Raw genomic sequence first — 21,591 nt, 5'->3', positions numbered from 1 at the left:
TTTCCCCCTCCCCCTTTTCCCCCCTTTCCCCCTTTCCCTTCCCTTCCCCATCTCCCTCCCCCTCTTTCCCTTCCCCCTCCCTCCCTTCTCCCCCTTCCCTTCTCCACCCCTCCCCCCTCCCCCTCCCAACCCCTCCCTTCCCCCTCCCTTTCCCCGCCGCCCTTTCCCCCCTCCCCTTCCCGCCTCCCTTCCCCCCTCCCTTCCCCCCTCCCTTCCCCCCCTCCCGTCCCCCTCCCTTCCCCCCTCCCCCTTCCCTTCCCCCCTCCCCTTCGTTTCCCCCCTCCCCCCATCCCTTCCCCCCTTCCCTTCCCCCCTCCCCCCTTCCCTTCCCCCCTCCCCCCTTCCCTTCCCCCTCCCCCTTCCCTTCTCCCCTCCCCCCTTCCCTTCCCCCTCCCCCCTTTCCCTCCCCCCTTCCCTTCCCCCCTCCCCCCATCTCTACCCTCTCCCCCTTTCCCTAACCCCCTCCCCTTTCCCTAACCCCCCTCCCCCTTTCCCTTCCCATCTCTTCCCCCGCTCCCCCCTTTCCCTCCCCCCTTCCCTTCCCCCTTCCCCCTTCCCTTCCCCCTCCCCCCTTCCCCCTTCCCTTCCCCCCTCCCCCCTTCCCTTTCCCCCTCCCCCCTTCCCTTCCACCCCCTTCCCTTCCCCCCCTCCCCCTTCCCTTCCCCCTCCCCCCTTCCCCCTCCCCCCTTTCCCCCCTCCCCCCTTTCCCCCCTCCCCCCTCCTCCCCTCCCCCCCTCCTCCCCTTCCCTTCCCCCCTTCCCTGCCCCCCTTCCCTTCCCCCTACCCTTCCCCCTCCCCCTTCCCTTCCCCCCTCCCCCTTCCCGTCCCTTCCCCCTCCCCCCTTCCCTTCCCCCTCTCCCCCTTTCCCTTCCCCCCTTTCCCTTCCCCCTTTTACCCCCCACCCCCTTCCCCCTCCCAACCCCTTCCCCCACCCCACCCTTTCCTGCACCCCACTCGCCCCCTCCCCCTCCCACCTTTCTTCCCCCCACCCTCCCCCCTTTCCCCCCTTCCCCTTCCCCCTCACCACCCCTTCCCCCCTCCCACCCCACCTTTTGCCCCCCACCCCCGCTTTCCCCCACCCCCTGTCCCCCACCCCCTTCCCCCCACCACCCCTTCCCCTTCCCCTCCCACCCAGCCTTCCCCACCCCCCCTTCCCCCCACCCCCCTTCTCCCCACCCCCCCTTTCCCCTTTCCTCCCCATCCCCCCATCCCCATCCGCCCTTCCCCCACCCTCCCTTCCCCCCACCTCCCTTGCCCCCCACCCCCCTTTCCCCTTCCCCAACCCCCCGCTTCCCCATCCCCCCTTCCCCACCTCCACTTCCCCACCCCCCCTTCCCCACCCTCCCTTCCCCACCCCCCTTTCCCCCCACCCACCCCTTTCCCCTTTCTCTCCTTCCCTCTCTCTCTCCTTCCCTCTCTGTCTCTCTCTCTCCTTCCCTCTGTCTCTGTCTCTCTCGCCCTCTCTCTCTCTCTCTCTCTCCCTCTCTCTGTCTCCCTCTCCTTCCCTCTCTCTCTCCTTCACTCTCTCTCTCCTTCCCCCCCTCTCTCTCTCTCCTTCCACCCCCTCTCTCTCCTTGGCACAGGGTTCTTGAGTTCCCTCGGCACTGCCGGGCACTCCAGCTAATATATATATATATAGAGAGAGAGAGAGAGAGAGGGAGGAACTGAAAGAAATCAGTATTTGTTGGGAAATGGTGTTAGGGAAATTGATGGGATTGAAGGCCGATAAATCCCCAGGTCCTGTGAATCTACATCCTAGGGTACTTAAGGAAGTGGCCCTCGAAATAATAGATGCATTGCTGATCATCTTCCAACATTCGATGGAACCTGGAACAGTACCCATGTATTGGAGGGTAGCTAATGTTACCCCACTATTCAAAAAAGGTGGTAGAGAGAAAATGGGGAATTACAGACCGGTAAGCCTGACATTGGTAGTGGGGAAAATGCTAGAGTCCATTATAAAAGATGTAATAGCAGAGCACTTGGAAAACAGTGACAGGATCAGACAAAGTCAACATGGATTTACGAAAGGTAAATCGTGCTTGACTAATCTACTGGAATTTTTGAGGATGTAACTAATAAAATAGATAAGGGAGGACCAGTGGATATGGTGTATTTTGACTTTCAGAAGGCTTTCGATAAGGTCCCACATAAGAGATTAGCATGTAAACTTAAGGCACATGGGATTGGGGGCAAGGTATTGACTTGGATAGAGAACTGGTTGGCAGATAGAAAGCAAAGAGTTGGAATAAACGGGTCTTTTTCCGAGTGGCAGGCAGTGACTAGTGGGGTACCGCAGGGATTGGTCCTTGGACCCCAGCTATTCACAATATATATTAATGATCTAGACAAGGGAACTAGATGTAATATCTCCAAATTTGCAGATGACACAAAGCTGGGTGGGTGTGTGTGCTGTGAGGAGGATGCCGAGAAACTACAGGATGATTTGGACAGGGTGGGTGATTGGGCAGAAGCATGGCAGATGCAATATAACGTTATCCACTTTGGTGTCAAAAACAGGAAGGCAGATTATTATCTGAATGGCAATAGATTGGGAGAAGGGGAAGTGCAATGAGACCTGGGTGTCCTTGTGCACCAGTCACTGAAGGTAAGCATGCAGGTGCAGCAGGCAGTTAAGAAGGCAAATGGTATGTTAGCCTTCATAGCGAGAGGGTTTGAGTACAGGAACAAGGATGTCTTGCTGCAGTTGTACAGGGCCTTGGTGAGACCACATCTTGAGTATTGTGTGCAGTTTTGGTCGCCTTATCTGAGGAAGGATATTCTTGTCATGGAAGGAGTTCAGCGAAGATTCACCAGGCTGATACCTGGGATGGCAGGAATGACATATGAGGAGAGGTTGGGTCGATTGGGCTTGTACTCGCTGGAGTTTAGAAGAATGAGAGGGGATCTCATTGAAACTTATAACATTCTGGCAGGACTGGACAGACTAGATGCAGGGAGGATGTTCCCGATGGTCGGGGAATCCAGAACCAGGAGTCACAGTCTAAGGATAAGGGATAGGCCTTTTAGGACAGAAATGAGGAGGAATTTCTTCACCCAGAGAGTGGTGAACCTGTGGAATTCTCTACCACAGAAGGCAGTGGAGGCCAATTAATCAAATATATTCAAGAAGGAGTTGGATATATTTCTTAAGGCTAAAGGGATCAAGGGGTATGGGGAGAAAGCAGGGACCGGGTACTGAACTTGGATGATCAGCCATGATCGCATTAAATGGCAGAGCAGGCTCGAGGGGCCGAATGGCCTACTCCTGCTCCTATCGTCTATGTTTCTATGAGAGAGCGAGAGATAGATAGAGAGATAGAGAAATATACAATATGGAGATAGATATAGATATATAGATATAGGTATAGAAAATCTCCCACCCCCACTCCATGTCTATGCAAAATGAACGATTAAAGTGACCTGTTATCTTTTAAAATATGTGTATATATAAAATCAAGACTGCAAACCTCCTGACCCCCAGCCCTGCCGTGACTGTTTGTGTTTAATGCTGCAGAATGCACAATGCCCGAAAAACAAAATAAAGGAGAATAACAAATGCTCTTCTGTGTAGTGTGCTTTCATAATTACCAGCCAGTTGGATATATCCAATATCTCAGTCTAGACTATTCTATTTGAAGCTTGTATCTTTGTGCTTTCTCCTCCTTTTGCATTCTGAGCTTTACCTTTGCCACTGTTTGTAGTCGTTTCATACATATTTGTACAATAGTAATTGATGCACTATTTCTAGAAATAGAGAGTGCGTTATGTAATGAGATGTCTCTACATCATTTTCTGCTTGATGATTCTCTATTATAAAATGCACTAGTGCTACATAATATGCTGGCTGATTTTCTTGAATACAAGACGTGAGAAAATACCTGACTGAAACTCTGAGAACAAAAGAGAGGGAGAAGCAAAGGAAGTGGAACATTCTCATACCTGCCAACTGCAGAGGAGCATGTTGGGTACATGCAGCCCTTGTCACCTCTTACAGACATAGCTACATTGCATAACAAGTCTCTTTAATTTCACCTTCTTTCCCATTCTCCACCCCTCTATCTGTCCCGTTTGTATAATCATTTATTGAATTTTAACTTTTCATACTTTCTTGCCTTTCTGTCCTTTTGGTTCCTCATTCCTTAGTCACCCTCTAACTCATTCTTCAACTGGACTTCCAAACAGTGGAATTCCATGTCTGCAGCAGTTTCCCCTTCCTCCCACAATCTTCAGGCTTTTAAAATCCAAACTTACTCACCTCATCACTACTTTTTGATTTACCTCATATTGGCCTAGAAATTCAGTCGCGTTTGCGCCCACTTAGGGGCGAAAGAGTGGGTTGCGCCGGAAGTTTTTTAGTGCCCGAAATTAAGTTGGTCCCTAACAGCGGCGTTAGCCGGTAGCACTGCGCCGGCACCGATGACGTCATCGGTGTGCGCAGCGCCCCGGTTCCAACGCGATTCCGTGCCGAAGGCCAAATTCAGTTGCGGCCGCCTCGCCTGCAGCGGCCGCAAACAACGTTTGAAAAACGGGGCCTTGCAGCTCCGAGAGGCCGGCGCATAAAGGTGGAGGGGCGGCCGGCCACTTTCCCGGCAGCCGCATGGCCGCACCTCCCTCCCCGGACTCCTGCACCACCCCCCCGCGGCATTGCTGTCTGACTCCCGCGAGCCCGGCACTTCTCCGTGGTGCCGGGCTCATTTGCCGGGGGAATCCAGCGGCGATCTCACGGCTGCAGGCAGCTCCTCCTTAAGAGAAGGAGGAGGCCTGCAGTACCCCAGCCTGCCGCACCGCATCGGGTGGCGCAGCGGCAGCTGGACGCCTGAAATAGACTTTCATCGCCCCAAGCGAGGAGGCCAAGCCCTGCAATAGCGCCCGCCTCCGTCTTGGCCCGTCGCAACTGAATTTCAGGCGGGCGCTACGGGAATCCGGGCGAGCGCTAAATTTCGGGCGCTAAAGACCTGGCGGGGCCTTACTGAATTTCTAGGCCATTATCTCCTATTTTTTTTTCAATTTGGCAATGTCCTGCATTAACAGCCTTGGCCCTTCACCTAGGTTTCTAAATTAAAAATAAACGGAGCATGCATTTGATGGACCAGCAATTTAATCCCGGTTTAATGCGTTAAAACCAGCTGTCTTCACAAGTGGAGTTCCTTTGCTTTCCAACCTATCACTCTAAATTATCTGGTCTGGTTTTCATGCCCAGGAGATCGTATAGTTTAGAGGTAGTCTTAACACCGGAGATCGTATAGTTTAGAGGTAGTCTTAACACCGTGACTAGTTACAATTTCTCATCTTTAACCACTTTTCAAGCTTAAGTGTTTGATAAAATGGGCAGCATTTTTTTTACAAATGCCAAATACAAGTAGATTGCCACCATTTGTTAAGGCCCCCATTTTAACTCCAAGTGGATTCCCCGCTCAGTCGGGTCTCAATGATGTCATCGGGCCGCAACATGCATATGTAAAGAAGGACCCTGTTGGCTCCGGGTGCGTGTCCTTGCCGCCTGCTCAGGTGAGCAGGTTAAAATTGCAGATGTTGCGATCATGGCAGCTTTCGGACAGGTAAGAGTCAGGGTGATTTTAACTGACCACCCGCCAGGTTTCTGCTGAGCGAGTACGGTTAAAATCGCTCCCAATATTGTGCCGGTACAGTACTTTGTTACCTGAACTCATTTAGAAAAGGAGCTCTACCTATGTTTGTTGTGAACTCCTTCTGAAAGATAATAAACTGAAGAAAACATGGCTGATGCACGTTCCTTGGGATTAGATTCTCAACTCGCAAGTGTCGTGTTTATGGTGGGGAGGAAGATCTGACTGCCCACATTGCATCATTACTTTTGCTGTATTAGTACGACAGGGGAGTTTTGTAACAAGATAAACTTTAGGCTAGTAGTGTTTTTTGCAGCAAGCCCATCAGAACGATCAAAAAGAGAGAAAAAAGCAATTGCAAAAAGCATAATCAGTGGTTACAATGCTGGAACACCATCTTGTGGCAGCCAGCAGATGTACTGCTTTGCTTTTCATATCTTTATAGAGAGGATTCTTTTCAATTCAGCCTTCACTAAGTATTGGAATCATTTCAATCAGATATTAATAATGGGAACGATGTGTTCTTAAAAATTTCAATGTAAAAATCAACCTAAGTGGCAGGTTTATAAATCTAGTACAGTGCAGTAGTTTAGTGGGTGTGCATTGGATGGCACGGAATCTTTTGAAAAAGAGCCTAACCACATTAAAGAATTGTTCATTTTAAATAGCTCTATCTGTGCTGATGACCTGCTGTTGATATAGAGGTTATCATAGGTCAGAGTTGCATAGCCCAATTTTGGTGGCATCCACTGAGCGAATCTATTAGACCGTAACAAATGGACGGTCGATGATTTTTTGTATAGTCCTGTCTGCTTCAAAGTGTTGCCCGCTTTGGCAATCTTTCCTGCAGCAGTTTCTCTACCTGGTGGTGGTGGGGGGAGGGTGGGGGGAAGGGCAGGGCCTTGCAATTCCTGACCTTGTACACGCTTAATCAGCAGATTTCCTGTGACAGCACGCTGACGGATGCAATAATGTAATAACATCAATCTTGGCAGTGATTAAAAAAAGAGAAACCACAAAGGAATGCAAAAGGATGTCTTACCAGAAATTATAGTTTAGCCAACCTGCTGGAAGATATCTTCCAACCAAAGGGGGAAAAAAAGTGAAGATCAAAAAGCGGCATTCAATGTGAGGCAGCATTTAACATTCTCTGCATTGCACTGGTGTGGGGTTGATACCTTTTTTCATGGAGTCACTTTTAAATTGGAGATCAAAGTCAGCCTATCTGATGTTCATCCCTACTCTGCACTTCAACACAATCATATCTGCTTATCCAAAACTCTGCTGCCCGTATCTGAACTCGCACCAAGTCCCATTCACCCATCACCACTGTGCTCGCTGACCTACATTAGCAATGCCTCGATTTAAAAATTCACATCCTTGTTTTCTGATATGCAGAAGCACAATGGCCCAAATGGCCTCCTTCTGTGTTATAAGATTCTATGATTCTATGATTGTGAGAGTTAGAGACGAGGGAAGGAAGATGGTAGAGTAGGGTTAGAAGCCATGGGGTTAGGAGAAGCAGAGCACAGTTAGAGCCCAGGGAGGAGAGGGTGGATAGAGGAGAGTTGGAGGTCAGAGAGAATAGCTTGTCAGAGAATGCACTTCCTTTGGAGTGCAAAGGAAGCAGCCACACTGCTGTAGCCAGCAGCACATGGACGTTCAGGAAGGGAAGGAGAGGTGAACTAGGGAGGAGGGAAATGAAGGGGAAGGGAGAGTGAGAAGAGGAAAGGAAGACGGAGCAAGGGGAAGGGGGAAGGGAAATATAGGTGGACAGGGAAGGCATGAACAGTTAACAAAAGGTAACACTCCAGTCCTACTTCAGAATCGGAAAATTAAATGAAATACCATTTGAGCCTGAGAGTCACACAGCGGGAGGTCTTCTGGGTAGTCACATGCCTAATAACAATACCATGCACACTTAAAGCAAGTATACATTAAGGAGAAGGTTGCACTCTTGGACTGGGGAAATCTATATTTCCTATGAAAATCTCGGCAACAAAAAATTGCTGGGATTCCCTAAGTTCTTAAGTACGATTGCTGTGTATGCACCAGACATGCACTGAAATCCATACCGGAAAGCAATCAGCCACAGTCCACATTGCAAGTGAGCATGCAAAAAAAACTTTAAGGATGGCCATCTCATCTTCCTAAGGATATAAATTAATGAATGTCCATCATCCCCTGTGCTCACTGACCTTTATTGGCTTCCAGTCCAGCAATGCCTCAAATTTAAAATTCTCATCCTTGTTTTCAAATCCCTCCCCAACTTTATTCACCCCACTATTGGCAACCGAGTGTAGGGCCTAAGCTCTGCAATTCTCTCCCTAAACCGCTGCACTTCTCTATCCTCCTTTAAGACCCTCCTTATAACCTACCACATTGACCAAGCTTTTGGTTGCCTGCCCTAAAATCTCCTTATGTGCTCAGTGTCAAACTCTCCTGTGCAGCACCTTGCGACACTCTACTACGTTAAAGGCATTATATAAATGCAAGTTGCTGCTGCTGTTCTGTTCCTGTGCTAATTGTGGCTCAGTTGGTAGCTTTTCTCCGAGTCAGAAGGCTGTCGGTTCAAGTTCCACTCCAGAGACTTGAGCACAAATTCTAGGTTGACACTTCAGTGCAGTACTGAGGGAATGCTGTGTTGTCGGAGGTGTCGTCTTTCAGATGAGTTGTTAAACCGAGACCCCATCTGCTCTCTCAGATGGACGTAAAAGATCCCATGGCACTATTTGAAGAAGAGCAGGGAGTTCTCCCCGGTGTCCTGGTCAATATTTATCCCTCAACCAATGCCTAAAACAGATTATCAGGTCATTATCACTTTGCTGTCTGTGGGAGTTTGCTGTGCACAAATTGGCTGCTGCATTTCCTACATTACAACAGTGACTACACTTCAAAAAGTACTTCATTGGCTGTAAAGCACTTTGGGACATCCTGAGATCATGAAAAGCGCTATAGAAATGCAAGTTCTTCCTTTTTTTCCTTGCCACTTGAAGGTTGAAACATTTCGAGTTTGGCTTCCAACCCATGATGGTGGAAGTTAAGAGCCAATATTAATGACCGGTACTTGTGGTGAGGAGGTGTATCTAAACTTCGGAGGTGAGCAGAAAGACATTCGCGGCCTCTTCAGATCCACCCACCCTTAGTTGCTACTTCTAGCATGAGGGATGATGAGTCCGGGGATCGTAACGTGCCAGCTTTTCCAACAGATAGTCGTGTCATGCCTTCCACACCCATCCAAAGCACTCGCTGCTATCTGCAACATGCCCCAATGCAGCGATTGCACCCTTCTCCTTGTAGCCTATTCCTTATAGTGTTTCCTACATTACAACAGTACAACAAAAAAAACCACTTAATTGGCTGTAAGGCGCTTTGCAACATCCTGAGGTTGTGAAAGGCGCTATGTAAATAGTAGTCTTTGTTTTTTCTTTTTACTCGATGGTTAATGCGAGGTACGAAAAGCTGAACAGTTATGCCAGATGCAAAGGTTTTATTTCATAAACCACAGCCAAATACTTCCCCTCACCTGACAACTTGATAATCTTCACTCCTAAGGTCGACAACTTTTTAGTTGCCTTTGCTCAAATATCAGCTGGCAGTTCAAAACTTTTACTGAAACTACCTTTAAGGTATTTTCTTTTAACAGCGAACAGCTGGATTCCTTTTATCCCTGGGTACTTTCAACTGGCTTTATACAGGGCTGATTTAAGTTTTTTTTATTCTTTTTCTTCCCTTGTCTCAATGTCAGTTCAATCCAAAAAAAAAATCCTTTAAAGTGTTATCTATTGCTGTGTGAAGCCTTTGCCCAGCAGGGTTTCAAACTTCCCTCATTGCCTGCTGTGCTCAGCCATGCTGGATGTGCTCCGACTATTGGGTGTACAGTGACTGCCAGCTAGGGTTTCAGTTGGTGACGAGCAATGCAGGTTGAACATCTCTCCAAGAGAAAAACTTAAGTCATCAGCTTCCATATATTTTTTTTTTAATGTATTCTCAGGATGCGGCCGTCGTTGACAAGGCCAGCATTTATTGCCCATCCCTAGTTGCCCTTGAGAAGGTGTCGGTGGGCCTTCTCCTTGAACTGTTACCATCCGTGTGATGTCTTTGTAGCAGTGTGATACAACTGGAAGGCTAGCTTTAGAGGGTGGTTAAGTGTCAACCACCCCGGTGTGGGACTGAAGTCATATAGTGTACATAAAGAGAAACTGTTTCCAATGGCTGAAGGATCGATAACCACGTGGCACAGATTTAAGGTGATTGGCAAAAGAACCAAAGGAATAACTTTTTTACGCAATGAGTGGTTAGGATCTGGAATGCACTGCCTGATAAAGATGATGGATAAAGATTCAATAGCAGCTGTCAAAAGAGAATTGGATAAATACTTGAAGGAGACAAAATTGCAGGGATATGGGGAAAGAGCAGGGGAGTGGGACTAACTGGATTGCTCTTCGAAAGAGCCGGCGCAGACTCGATGAGACAAATGGACTCCTTCTGTGCTGTACTATTCTATATATAAGCCAGACCAGGTAAGGATGGAAGATCTCCTTCCCAAAAGGAGATTACTGAACCAGTTGGATTCTTATGACTATCCAACAGCTTCATGGTCATTTTTATTGATATTAGCTTTTTTTTTATTTCTAGAATCTTATTTTAACTGAATTCAAATTATTAAACTGCCATGATAGGATTTTGAACTTGTGTTCTCTAGATTATTATTCCAGGCCTTTGGATTACCAGTCCAGTAACATAACCACTACACTACCATCCTCCGTAGCAACCTTAATCCCTGTGTATGATTAATCGGAGAACTGTCGTTCAGTGAAAAAAAAAATCTGTCAAGTAAATGTTTCTAAAACCCTAAAAGATAGATCAGTCACGTAAATGCTTTTTAAAGTCTATCCTTCAGTCCAGGAGTCTGATGGACAGGAAATAAATAAAATTACAGTAAATAAGACTGTGCATTAGTGTGATTTGCTACACTGCATACAATTCCAAGCAGTCCAAAGTCTGAGCAGCCTGAATCTGCGAGTATTATGGGCTGCTTTGCAAAATGCTGAGCAGTAAGGGTGGAAATCAGTTGTGCCTGAAATGGGGCTGGAGAACAAGGCTGGGAAGCAGCATTGGGGAACAACAGACCAGAGGCGGACAAGAAAGTGGAGCAGCAAACTATAGGTGGAGAAGCAGACCAGTGTTACAGGTCACAGGAGCCTCGAGGATTGAGTGAAAATGTGCTGGGCCCCAACCTAGAGTTGCATTACTTATAGAAGAGAGCTTGGTGGGGATGGGGGGGGGGGGTGGGAACGGGGAGATAGTTAAAGCTGGAAGAAGTTTATTAAAAAAGTTACATTATTTAATTATCATTTAATACTGACCTATAGGAAATTTAGGGAAAATTATGTTGAGCGATTATGTAAATTGAGCATGTTCCCAGTGGAACAGAGAAAGTTGAGAGGCGATATAATTGCTGTTTTAGGATTCTAAAGGGACTAGTTAATGTAGACCATGACAAGCTTTTTTCATCTTGTCCAGAACAGTAGAACCAGAAGACAGCCTGCGCTTGGAGGTGGTAAATTCAAAGCTAATCTGCGGAAACATTGGGCTGGATAGTAACTCAGAGGTGGGGAGGGAGCGGGGCAGTGGCTGCTTTGAGGTCACAAAACCCAGAAGATAGGGCTTCCTGCCGGTCCAGCTGAATTTAACAGCAGGACCTCATTAGCATTTTTTATCTCCATTTCCCAACGCAGCCAGCCGGATTGAGAGGCTGTTGGGCGGGTAGGCCTTCGGCACCAGGCCGCAGCCGGGGAGCGGAGAGGAGGGAGAGAGGGATCGGAAAGGCCGGTGGGGGGGGATAAGATCGGAGGCCAGAGGAAAGAATGGAGGCTGGAGCAGGGGGAGATCAGAGGCCAGAGGGAAAATCGGAGGTTGGAGGAGATCAGAGGCCTTGTGGAGGAGATCGGAAGAGTTGGGGGGAGATCGGAAACATCAGAGCGGTGTCCGATCACGGGGGCTTGGTGAAGCAGGTAAACTGGATCCAGCAGGTAAGTGGAAAGTCACTTAACTCCTGAATTCAGCAGCCCTCGCCTCCCTTTAGCCACCGGGTTTCCCGAGGCCTGGAAAACTTGGCTGGCCAGGGTTAAATTTAAAATATTTAACATTTTTACATCCCAACTGACCCAAACCCACTGTTTTTTGGGGGTTAAAATTCCCCCTATTATTTCAGTGAGCGAGTGGTCAATCTATGGAACAGGCTCCCTAGGGAGATGGTGGAAGCAATTAGTATTGATTCATTCAAATGCAAATTTAATAGATTTCTTTCAGAAAGTAACTTTTTGGTACACAGTATATATGAAAAATTTGAGACATGTGGTCAGTGTAGCATGCTTGGGAGGAACAGGCAACTTTGAACCTATGGTGCCCAAGCTCTCCACCACTGGGGTTTTCCTCGACTCATGCCTGGTTCTGTTGTTGACTAATTGATAGAGATTGATTGCCATAATTAGTCAACAACTCCATCATTGTTGTATCATGTGACTACCGGAATAGTAGAAGGTGTACGAGATGGACAGACCTTGGTCTTTCTCTGTCTAACAATTGCTATGTTCCTATGTAACAAGATGGTGGCTGAACGATCACAGGCAGCTCAGAAAGCTGTGCAGAGATTTTAAAAAGCTTTTAAAATGTAATTTCAATGGAAGAGATGGAAAGAAGTTTCTGTGGGCTTGGCTTAGTTTTGACAGTTTTTGTGGGCGTGTCTTCCCTTACGCATAGGCCTTTGCGATGTAATACACTGCGCACAACTCTGCAGGAATTGTCTCAGAGCTTCTCCAGATTGGCCGCTGTACCTTCCAGATAAGTTTTCAGGTCTATCCGTGGTTTCCGACAATCTTCCACTGAAGTTAGCCAATCGATAGAACCGCTGAGGAATTTTTTTTTAATTATTAATTTTCGTGCTGTGGGCGTCGCTGCTAAGATGGGCATTTATTGCCTATCTCAATTTTCCCTTGAGAAGGTGGTGGTGAGCCTCTTTCTTGAACCACTGCGGTCCGTGTGGTGAAGGTGCTCCCACAGTGAAAGTGTACCGTCCACAAGATGCACTGCAGCAACTCGCCAAGGCTTCTTCGACAGCACCTCCCAAACCCGCAGCCTCTTCCACCTAGGACAAGGGCAGTAGGCGCATGGGAACACCACCACCTCCAAGTTCCCCTCCAAGTCACGCACCATCCTGACTTGGAAGTATATCGCCATTCCTTCATCGTCGCTGGGTCAAAATCTTTAACTCCCTCCGTAACAGCACTGTGGGAGTACCTTCACCACATGGACTGCAGCGGTTCAAGAAGGCAGGTCACCACCACCTTCTCAAGGGCAATTCAGGGTGGGCAATATATGCTGGCCTTGCCAGCGATGCTCACATTCCATGAACGAATAATAAAAAACAGTGCCGTTGGGTAGCAAGTTCCAGGATTTTGACCCAGCGACGATGAAGGAACAGTTATATATTTTCAAGTTGCGATGGTGTGTGACTTGGAGGGAAACTTGGAGGGAACTTCCCAAGCTGCCCTTGTCCTTCTAGGTGGTGGAGGTCACGGGTTTGGGAGGTGCTGGCGAAGGAGCCTGGGTGAGTTCCTGCTGTGCGTACTGTAAATAGGACATGCTGCAGCCACGGCTTCAGCAGTACATTATACGATTTAGCAGAGTAATGTGTGACATGGGACACATCTCGGTAATTTGGGTGCAGAGGTCGGTGCATTTGATTTGTGGCCCACACTGCACTCCCTGGTAGCTCTGGCCCACCAATGCCAACACAATGTAATAATTACGGCAAAAGCAATGTGGACCAGATATCTTACCGAAGGGTCTAGCTACTACATCATTGGAATTAACCCAGTGAGTGACCTAATTATTAGCTGGTTATTTAAATAAAAAGCTCCCTCATCTCTTACAGAAAGCTCATTTAAAAGGCCTCAAGGGGTCATAACAAGTCAGCAAATTTTTCAAAAAAAACAGTGCTTATTGTTTTCCCCTTGTTATTTGGGGGCAAGAAACTAAGAATGGCTCAGGGAAAACTGGTTTCACCTTGTCTCTTATTTTCCACCAGTTTGAAGGCCTTTACTGCCGTTGTTGCCATGAAAGAAACAGTAGAATGCACCTCCTCAGGTGTTTCAATCAGGAACTGCCTTAAGTTATTGAAACACTAATTTATATCTTGGGACAGAACTGTGTGCCACGGGTTGGTAGAATCTGAGTTTGTTTTGGTGACACCTGCCACAATTAGCTGCTGTGAAGCTGATGCCCGGTGATTCCCCATCAACAATAACAACTTGCTTTTATATACCGCCTTTAACATAGTAAAACCTCCCAAGGCACGTCACAGGAATAGACAATATTTGACACCGAGCCACATAAAGAGGTATTAGGAGAGATGACCAAAAGCTTAGTCAAAGAGGTAGGTTTTAAGAAGTGAGAAAGGAGGAGAGAGAGGTTTAGGGAGGGAATTCCAGAGTTTAAGGCCTAGGCAGCGGAAAGCATGGCCGGCAATGGTGGAGCGATGGAAATCGGGGATGTACAAGAAGCCAGAATTGGAGGAGCGCAGAGATCAAGAAGGAATATTACACAGGGAATCACCCAGCTTCACCTGTGTACCTCCTAGGATCGTTCAGAGTGTTATAATATTCTTACAGATTAGCACAGCGCATCTACCCACCTTTCAGATGAGACATTAAACTGATGCCCTATCTGCCTTCTCAGGTGGACGTAAAAGATCCCACGGCACTATTTCAAAGTTGAGCAGGGGAATTCTCCCTGGTGTCCTGGCCATTAGTTATCCCTCAACCAACATCACTAAAACACAGATTATCTGTTTGTGGGACTTTGCTGTGTGCAAATTGGCTGCTGCATTTCTTGCATTACAACAGTGACGACACCTCAAAAGTACGTAATTGACTATAAATTGCTGTGGGATGTCCTGTGGACATGAAAGGTACTATATAAATGCAAGTTCTTTCTTGTTGACCAAGGATGGTTGCTGGCAGAGGGAGATAATTGAAAGTAAACTAGCTAACAAGAAAATCATATTATGGTTCCTTAAAGTGCAAATTGATTGCATGGTGTAATCATGAGTCACACAGAACATGGAGATCCCTGCTTTGATCCCTGGTGTGTGGCTTGTTAGATGATCTTAACATGGACAGGAGTGGTGAGTGCTACAGCTGGCTTCAGGATCCCTAGATAAGGGCAAGGGTAAAGCCAACCCCTCAAGAATGAGAGTTGATCTCATTGAAACATATAAGATTCTGAGGGAGATTGACAGGCTAGATGCTGAGATGCTGTTTCCCCTGGCTGGAGAGTCTCGAACTAGGGGCCATAGTCACAGGATAAAAGGTCATCCATTTAAGACTGAGATGATGAGAAATTTCTTCAATCACAGGGTTGTGAATCTTTGGAATTCTCTACCCCAGAGGACTATGGATGCTCAGTCATTGAGTATATTCAGGACTGAGATCGATAGATTTTGGGAATCAGGGGATATGGGGATAGGGCAGGAAAGTGGAGTTGATGTAGAATTTCAGCCATGATCTTATTGAATGGGGGAGCAGGCTTGAGAGGCCGCATGGCCTACTCCTGCTCCTATTTCTTATGTTCCTATGTTCTTAACCTGGATTGCCACTCCTGATTGCTCGTCAGGGACCCTAGTCAGAAAGCAAAGTGTGTGCTTGGAGGTCTTGAGTGAGGGCAGGGCAGCTGCGATACCCTACAAGGATGTTGACATGCTGAAGTATGAATTGTACCCACATGGGTAAGCTACCACCCATCGACATAACTGCATTTAGAATACGGTGTTCAGTTCTGGGCATCGCACCTCAGGAAGGAAATATTGGCCTAGGAGGGGGTGCAACACAGATTCACCAGAATGATACCGGGACTAAAAGGGTTAAATTATGAAGGCTGGTTATTTAGACTAGGCTTTTTTCTTTTGAGTATAGAAGATTAAAGGGTAATCTAATTGAGGTGTTTAAGATGATTAAATCAGTTGATAGGGTAGCTTAAGAGAAATTATTTCCTCTGGTGGGGGAGTCCAGAACAAAGGGGCATAACCTTAAAATTAGAGCTGGGCCGTTCAGGGGTGATGTCAGGAAGCACTTCACACAAAGTGCAGTGGGAATCTGGAACTCTCTCCCCCAAATAGCTGTTGCAGTTAAGTCAGTTGAAAATTTCAAAACTGAGATATAATAAATGCAAGTTGTTGTTGTTGTTGCCAGGTTATTGCCAATGTGCACAATGTGAGAAATAAGAACATAAGAAAATGTGAGATCATATCTTGCTTTTTATTCATATCTTCTGGTATTCGAGATTTCTTTATACTTGTGACACTTAAAGGACAAGTAATATTGTTCAGATTTCCATAAGAATAACAATAAATTTACAGGATATTTCCCTTCTCAGAAAGCGACCACTTAATGGTTTCCCATGACTTTGCAGGAGCTGTCTGCTTAGCATCTCACTGGCAGTAAAGACATCTCTGTGAGGATACAGTTAATCTTAAGAGGTCAGAGCATCCAAAGAGATGACCTAACACTATCAATCTCTCAGCCTTCCTGAGCAGCAAACTTAAAAAGATTAAACAACAAAGTCATTGACCAAACGATCCTCTCTTGATACAAAATTGAAGCTGAAATCTGTCAACCCAATAACAACCTGCACAAGAGCATTATAATGACAAGAACAGACAGCAGAATGTACTGGAAATGCATTTTGCTGAGAAAGTGAAAAATGTTATCTTAAAAAGATTTGCCTAATATTCTATTACCAATTTTTTTCTTTAGTTTTTCACCTCTGAAGATGGTCTTGCATGCTAAGGATGGTTACAGGAACTTAGGAATAGGAGTAGGCCATTCAGCCCCTCGAGTCTCTTGCACCATTCAGTTAGATTGTGGCTGATCTGTATCTTAGCACCATCCACCTTACCGCCTGCCGCTAGCAATGACAGGTTGAGGGGAGCGTTTTGCAGTCGGGAAGGGACTGGGGGAGCGCTATTTAAAGGCGACCGCTTCCTGCCTTTTTTTGTCGGCGAAATTTTTGCGCCATGCATTCTGAGTGAGAGAGACTTCTGGAGATATTCAACGTTGTGTTGAGGGGTTTTGGGTACTGAGCAGCACTTTGCAGGTTCTTTCTGATTTGATATTCCTTGCATCGATTTAAAAGAGAATATGGGGGCTGCACTCTGAGCTCTTTCCCCGGGCCTCTCCTTTGTTTTTTCCAACAGATTTGATATACAGGTCTCTCCAGGCCAAGATTCAAGGCTGCAATGAGCAGGGTGTGGATGGAGAGCAAGATCGACCCTCCCCTTTAAGAATTGGCCGGCGCCAGTGTGTCTGTGTTCCATTGCTGACTGACATCACATGAGCTTCGCCAGCGTTCTGAGGTAGCGCCTTGCTCCTCGGCCATTGCGCCTTAAGACAGGTGTGTAGCGCCTGATTTAGCGCTCCAATCACCTCCAGGGGCGATAAAAGCCAAGTTTGTAGTCGGAGGCAATTTGCACCCGGCCGATAATTGCACCCCAAATGGGGCGATACTGAATTTCTCCCCCTAATAGTGCCTTAAATGTAGTAAAACATTCCAAGTCGCTTACTATGGCAAGCTTACTATGTGTGTCAGCTATGCTGAGGGAATTGCTGTACCACATACCTAAGACCAGTTTTTGGGGACTCTTGATAATCTGCCACTTCTGTTTGCCATGAGGCAGCAGGAAGCATGAGTCCCACCCTCCCTAACTAGTCGAATCACCCTCACTCCCGGGAACAGGCAGCTGCCACCTTGGCGAGAAAACATCCTTTCTTTTTGGATTTTCTGAGCCCCCCCACCCCGCCCCTCCACTCTCTCTTCTTCCTCTGTGTAATTCTGTGACTGTTTCTTCCTGTATCACTATTTGGGGGTAATTTTGACTTTGGCCGATGGTATGTAACGGGTGATATCGGATCAGCCGCCCGTTATACACCTCTCCCCATTTTCATTTCCGTTGACTTCAATGTGAAATGAAAATGGGGAGAGATGTATAATGGGTGACTGAATCGATAGCACCCATTTTACACTATCGCCCAAAGTCAAAACGACCCCTGCTGAATCTCTGCCTCTCTTTCTGCCTATGACTCACTCTTTCTGCCTGTGTCTCTTGCTCTCTCTGTCTTTTTGTCTTTCTCTTACTCCACCTTGCTATCTCTCTATCTCTCTCACTCTCTCCATCTGTCTATTTCCCTCTATGACTGCCTCTTTATATTTAAAATGGCGTCTCCTGATTTCTACAAACAGTACTTTCCACTGCATCAAAAAAGTCGAACAGTGTTGGTGAAGCCTTGTTGTAAATTTGCACAGACCTTCACACAACTGGAACAAATGTTGGAAATTTGGGCTGCGAGGCCAGCATGTCCAAAAGGTGGATGAAAAATTGAGCAGGCCAGGAAAGAAATTGGCTGGATCTTCCCTGGGCCACAATCATCTACGCCAACCTCTGCGGCTGAATTTTCTGCTACGTGCTCCTCTCGCACAAAGTTCTGCTAAATCATAAAAATTTACAGCTGAAGTAAAAGCTGTAGTTGAAGCAGAAAGCACTAGATTGCCATGGCGCAGTGGGCAACACTCTTGCCTGACACGTCAGAAGGTTGTGGTTCAAGCACTACTCCAGGCACTTGAGCACATAATTTCAGCTGGCACTCCCAGTGCAGTACTAAGGGAGTGCTGCCCTGTCGGGTGTGCCAACTCTCAAATGAGATATTATACTGAGATCCCATCTGCAGTCTCAGGTGCATGTAAAAAATCCCATGGCATCCCATTTGCAGAAAAGCAGGGGAATTCTTCCTGACCAATATTTTCCTCCAGCCAACATCACTAAAACAGATGATCTAGTCATTTAATTAATTGCTGTTAGTGGTAGCTGTGCACAAATTGGCTGCAAAAATGGCTGTCGGAAATTTGTGAAGCCTCTTTTTTTCCACGATGTCCTTGTCAACTGCGCTATGTAAAAAGGCAGGAAGCTGGCCTCTCATCATATTATGGAGGCATCGAGTATAGCAATATGTCACAGATAATATCAGAACAGCACGGGATGTATATGCAAATAAAGGAACAGAACAATTCTTAAAATATATGCAAGAAATGCTGTACTCACACAGAGAAATGTGAACAAGGTGAAAGGTATCAGGAACAAAATTAATAAGCTTATGGAAATTAGAGTAGACGTAACTTGACGGCGCACATGATGTACTGCAGGAAGAGATTTTCATGAACCAACTCACCCTGTCTCAATCAGCACTGCTCTTTGTCAGCAGTGGCTCAGTGGGTAGTACTGTGCCTCGAAGGTCGTGGGTTCAAATCCCACTCCAGAGATTTCAGCACAAGGCTGACACTCTAGTGCAGTACTGAGGGAGTGCTGCAGTGTTGGAGATGCCGTCTTTTGGATGAGATGTTAAACTGAGATCCCGTCTGCCTTCTCAGTTGGACGTAAAAGATCCTATGGAACTATTCGAAGAAGAACATGGATGTTCTCCCCGGTGTCCTGGACAATATTTATCCCTCAACCCGTATCACTAAAACAGTTTATCTCGTCATTATTTCATTGTTGTTTGTGGGAGCTTGCTGTGCACAAATTGGCTACTGTGTTTTCCTACATTACAACAGTGACTACACTTCAAAAAGCACTTCATTGGCTGTAAAGCACTTTGGGATGTTCTGACATTGCGAAAGGCACTATTTAAATGCAAGTTCTTTCTTTTAGATTGTACGCTCTGTGTTGGAATCTGTTTATCAGAGATGTACATTCATGGTATTTTAGAAACGGCACTATACAGGAAGTCATTTCGTTCAGACAGAGTTGTGAGGCTGTAGAATTCATTTCCGAAGTTAGTGGCTGAAGCAGAAACTATACCAAAATTCCAGATTAAATTGGATGGGCGAATGAAGGAAAAGGGGATGAGGGGATATGGGTACAGAGTCGGTAAATGTGAGCAGGGCTATTTACTCACGTGGAAGGTAAATGCTGACACAGACTGGTTGGCCAAGTGGCCTGTTTCCATCTTGTACCTTCTATGTATTTCATTGCTAAAGAAAAATGAGCAAAAGGGGTAAGAGGCTTCCTGGCATCGATTGCAGCCTGCTTCCAATGACTGATTGGCTGACTGGATGGGTGCTACCTGCTGTGACCCATTTGGGGATTCTGCCCTGTGTGGCTTCATTTGGTTGACGCCCGAATTGTTGGACTGTGGGCTAATCTCATCTCTCTGCTGCTGTTATATTGCTCTTGTCAGTATAATATTACCAGCTTTGAACAGCAATGATACACTGCCAATTAGCACCTCTGTGGAGTCACGGGCAGAGGGTGGAAACGGAGCACCAGGACTGTGTGCTCAAATGCATGCAGAGTATGTGTCTCCAGTACAGTGTCCCATGTCTGCGATCAGGGGGTGAAAAATCAGCCCCCCTGCTGGTTCACCCCCTCAACATTGCTCTTGGTGTCCTCCGCCTCAGTGCGGCTCTCTAGTCTACCTCCTGTTGCTGCGCCAATTGATTCAAGGCCGTTGCTCGCTGTGCGTGAGGAGTGGGAATTCCTATTCGATCAGAAATTCCCTGCGCAAGGAAAGTTCAGGCCCTCCTTGCCAGGGACTCGCAGCCCCACCCCCCCCCCACCCCCTCACTGTTTGCGAGATGGGCCTGGCAGCAGATCCCACCACCTACCTGGTGTCGAAGGGTGGCTTCCAGACCATGTGATTCTTTGGCATTGACCAACAGCAGCGGTTTCCACTAAGTACAGGACACTATTGATTGTGTGCGCATAGCCGTTCATGCAACCTCTGCAATCCCAGGCCTAAATAGGACAATTTATTACTCTATAATCAGGGAAATAGCTTGCAGCCCATGTAAAAATAAAATGGTGCTCAGGTATCCCTGTTCGTAGTGGGGAGGGGCGAGCATGGTGATCTCATTCTGAGGCAGTCAGGAGTGTTGAAGTGGTGAAGAAGAACGGATGGGTAGCTGTTCCCTTGGATATGGACTGCACACTACAAACACGACTGATGGAACCTCTGCACGACCCCTGAACACCAGCGTCAAACACATATAACGAGGCACACGGTTGAACCAGGGTGCACATTGAGCAGACATTTTGGGGACAAAAGTAACAATTTAGTTGCTTTGGCCGATCATTAGGGTGAGTTTTGCTGGAGGTGCATTGCAATCTGGCCTACAGAACACCTGCAAAATGGTAATTCATAGAATCATACAGCACAGAAGGAGGCCATTCAGCCCATCGTGCCTGTGGCGGCTCTTTGAAAGAGCTATTCAATTAGCCCCACTCCCCTGTTCATATCCCATAGGCCTATAAATTTTTTCCCCTTCAAATATTTATCGAATTTCCTTTTGAAAGCTACTATTGAATCTGCTTCCACCACCCTTTCAAGCAGTGCATTCCAAATCATAATTACCTTAAATCTTTGTCCTCTGGTTACCAACCCTTCTGCCACCGAAATCAGTTTCTCCTTATTTACTCTATGACAACCCTTCATGATTTTAAACACCTCTATCAAACCTCCCTTTTACCTTCTCTGCTCTTCGGAAAAGAACCCCAGCTTCTCTAGTCTCTCCAGATAACCAAAGTCCCTCATCCCTGGTACCATTATGCTAAATCAAATCTGCACCCTCTTCAAGGCCTTGACATCTTTCTTAAAGTGTGGTGGCCAGGACTGAACACAATACTCTAGCTGGGGCCTAACCAGTGTTTTATAAAGGTTTAGCATAACTTCCTTGCTTTTGTACTCTATGCCTCTATTTATAAAGCCAAGGATCCTGTCTGCCTTTTTAACAGGCTTCTCAACTTGTCCTTCTCAACCTTCAAAGACTTGTGTACATCCACCCCAGATCGATCTGTTCCTGCACTTCCTTTAAAATGGTACCATTTTGTTTATATTGCCTCTTCTCATTCTTCTTACCAAATAGAATCACTTCACACTTCTCTGCATAAAAT

General features: G+C 46.7%; 1 protein-coding gene across 11 annotated transcripts in view; it reads left to right on the top strand.

The window, feature by feature from the left end:
• LOC147112361 (protein eyes shut homolog) overlaps positions 1-21,591 on the top strand; it is a 2,879,641-nt gene that overhangs the window by 1,179,378 nt on the left and 1,678,672 nt on the right. Inside the window, exon 1 of one of the 11 annotated variants that reach the window (XM_085996555.1) lies at positions 8,584-8,687. The exons of the other annotated variants lie outside the window; for them this stretch is intronic. Coding sequence (XP_085852681.1) covers positions 8,645-8,687 — 43 coding nt within the window. The 5' untranslated portion in view covers positions 8,584-8,644. Of the gene's footprint in view, positions 1-8,583; positions 8,688-21,591 lie in introns of those variants that run through there. 11 annotated transcript variants of the gene reach the window in all.

Source organism: Somniosus microcephalus, chromosome 9 (genome assembly GCF_052327205.1).
Source record: "Somniosus microcephalus isolate GS21.2 chromosome 9, FLI_Smic_1.0, whole genome shotgun sequence".
Classification (NCBI taxonomy): domain Eukaryota; kingdom Metazoa; phylum Chordata; class Chondrichthyes; order Squaliformes; family Somniosidae; genus Somniosus; species Somniosus microcephalus.
The sequence above is the reverse complement of the archived record's forward strand: the minus strand, read 5'-3'. Positions and strand labels throughout refer to the sequence as shown.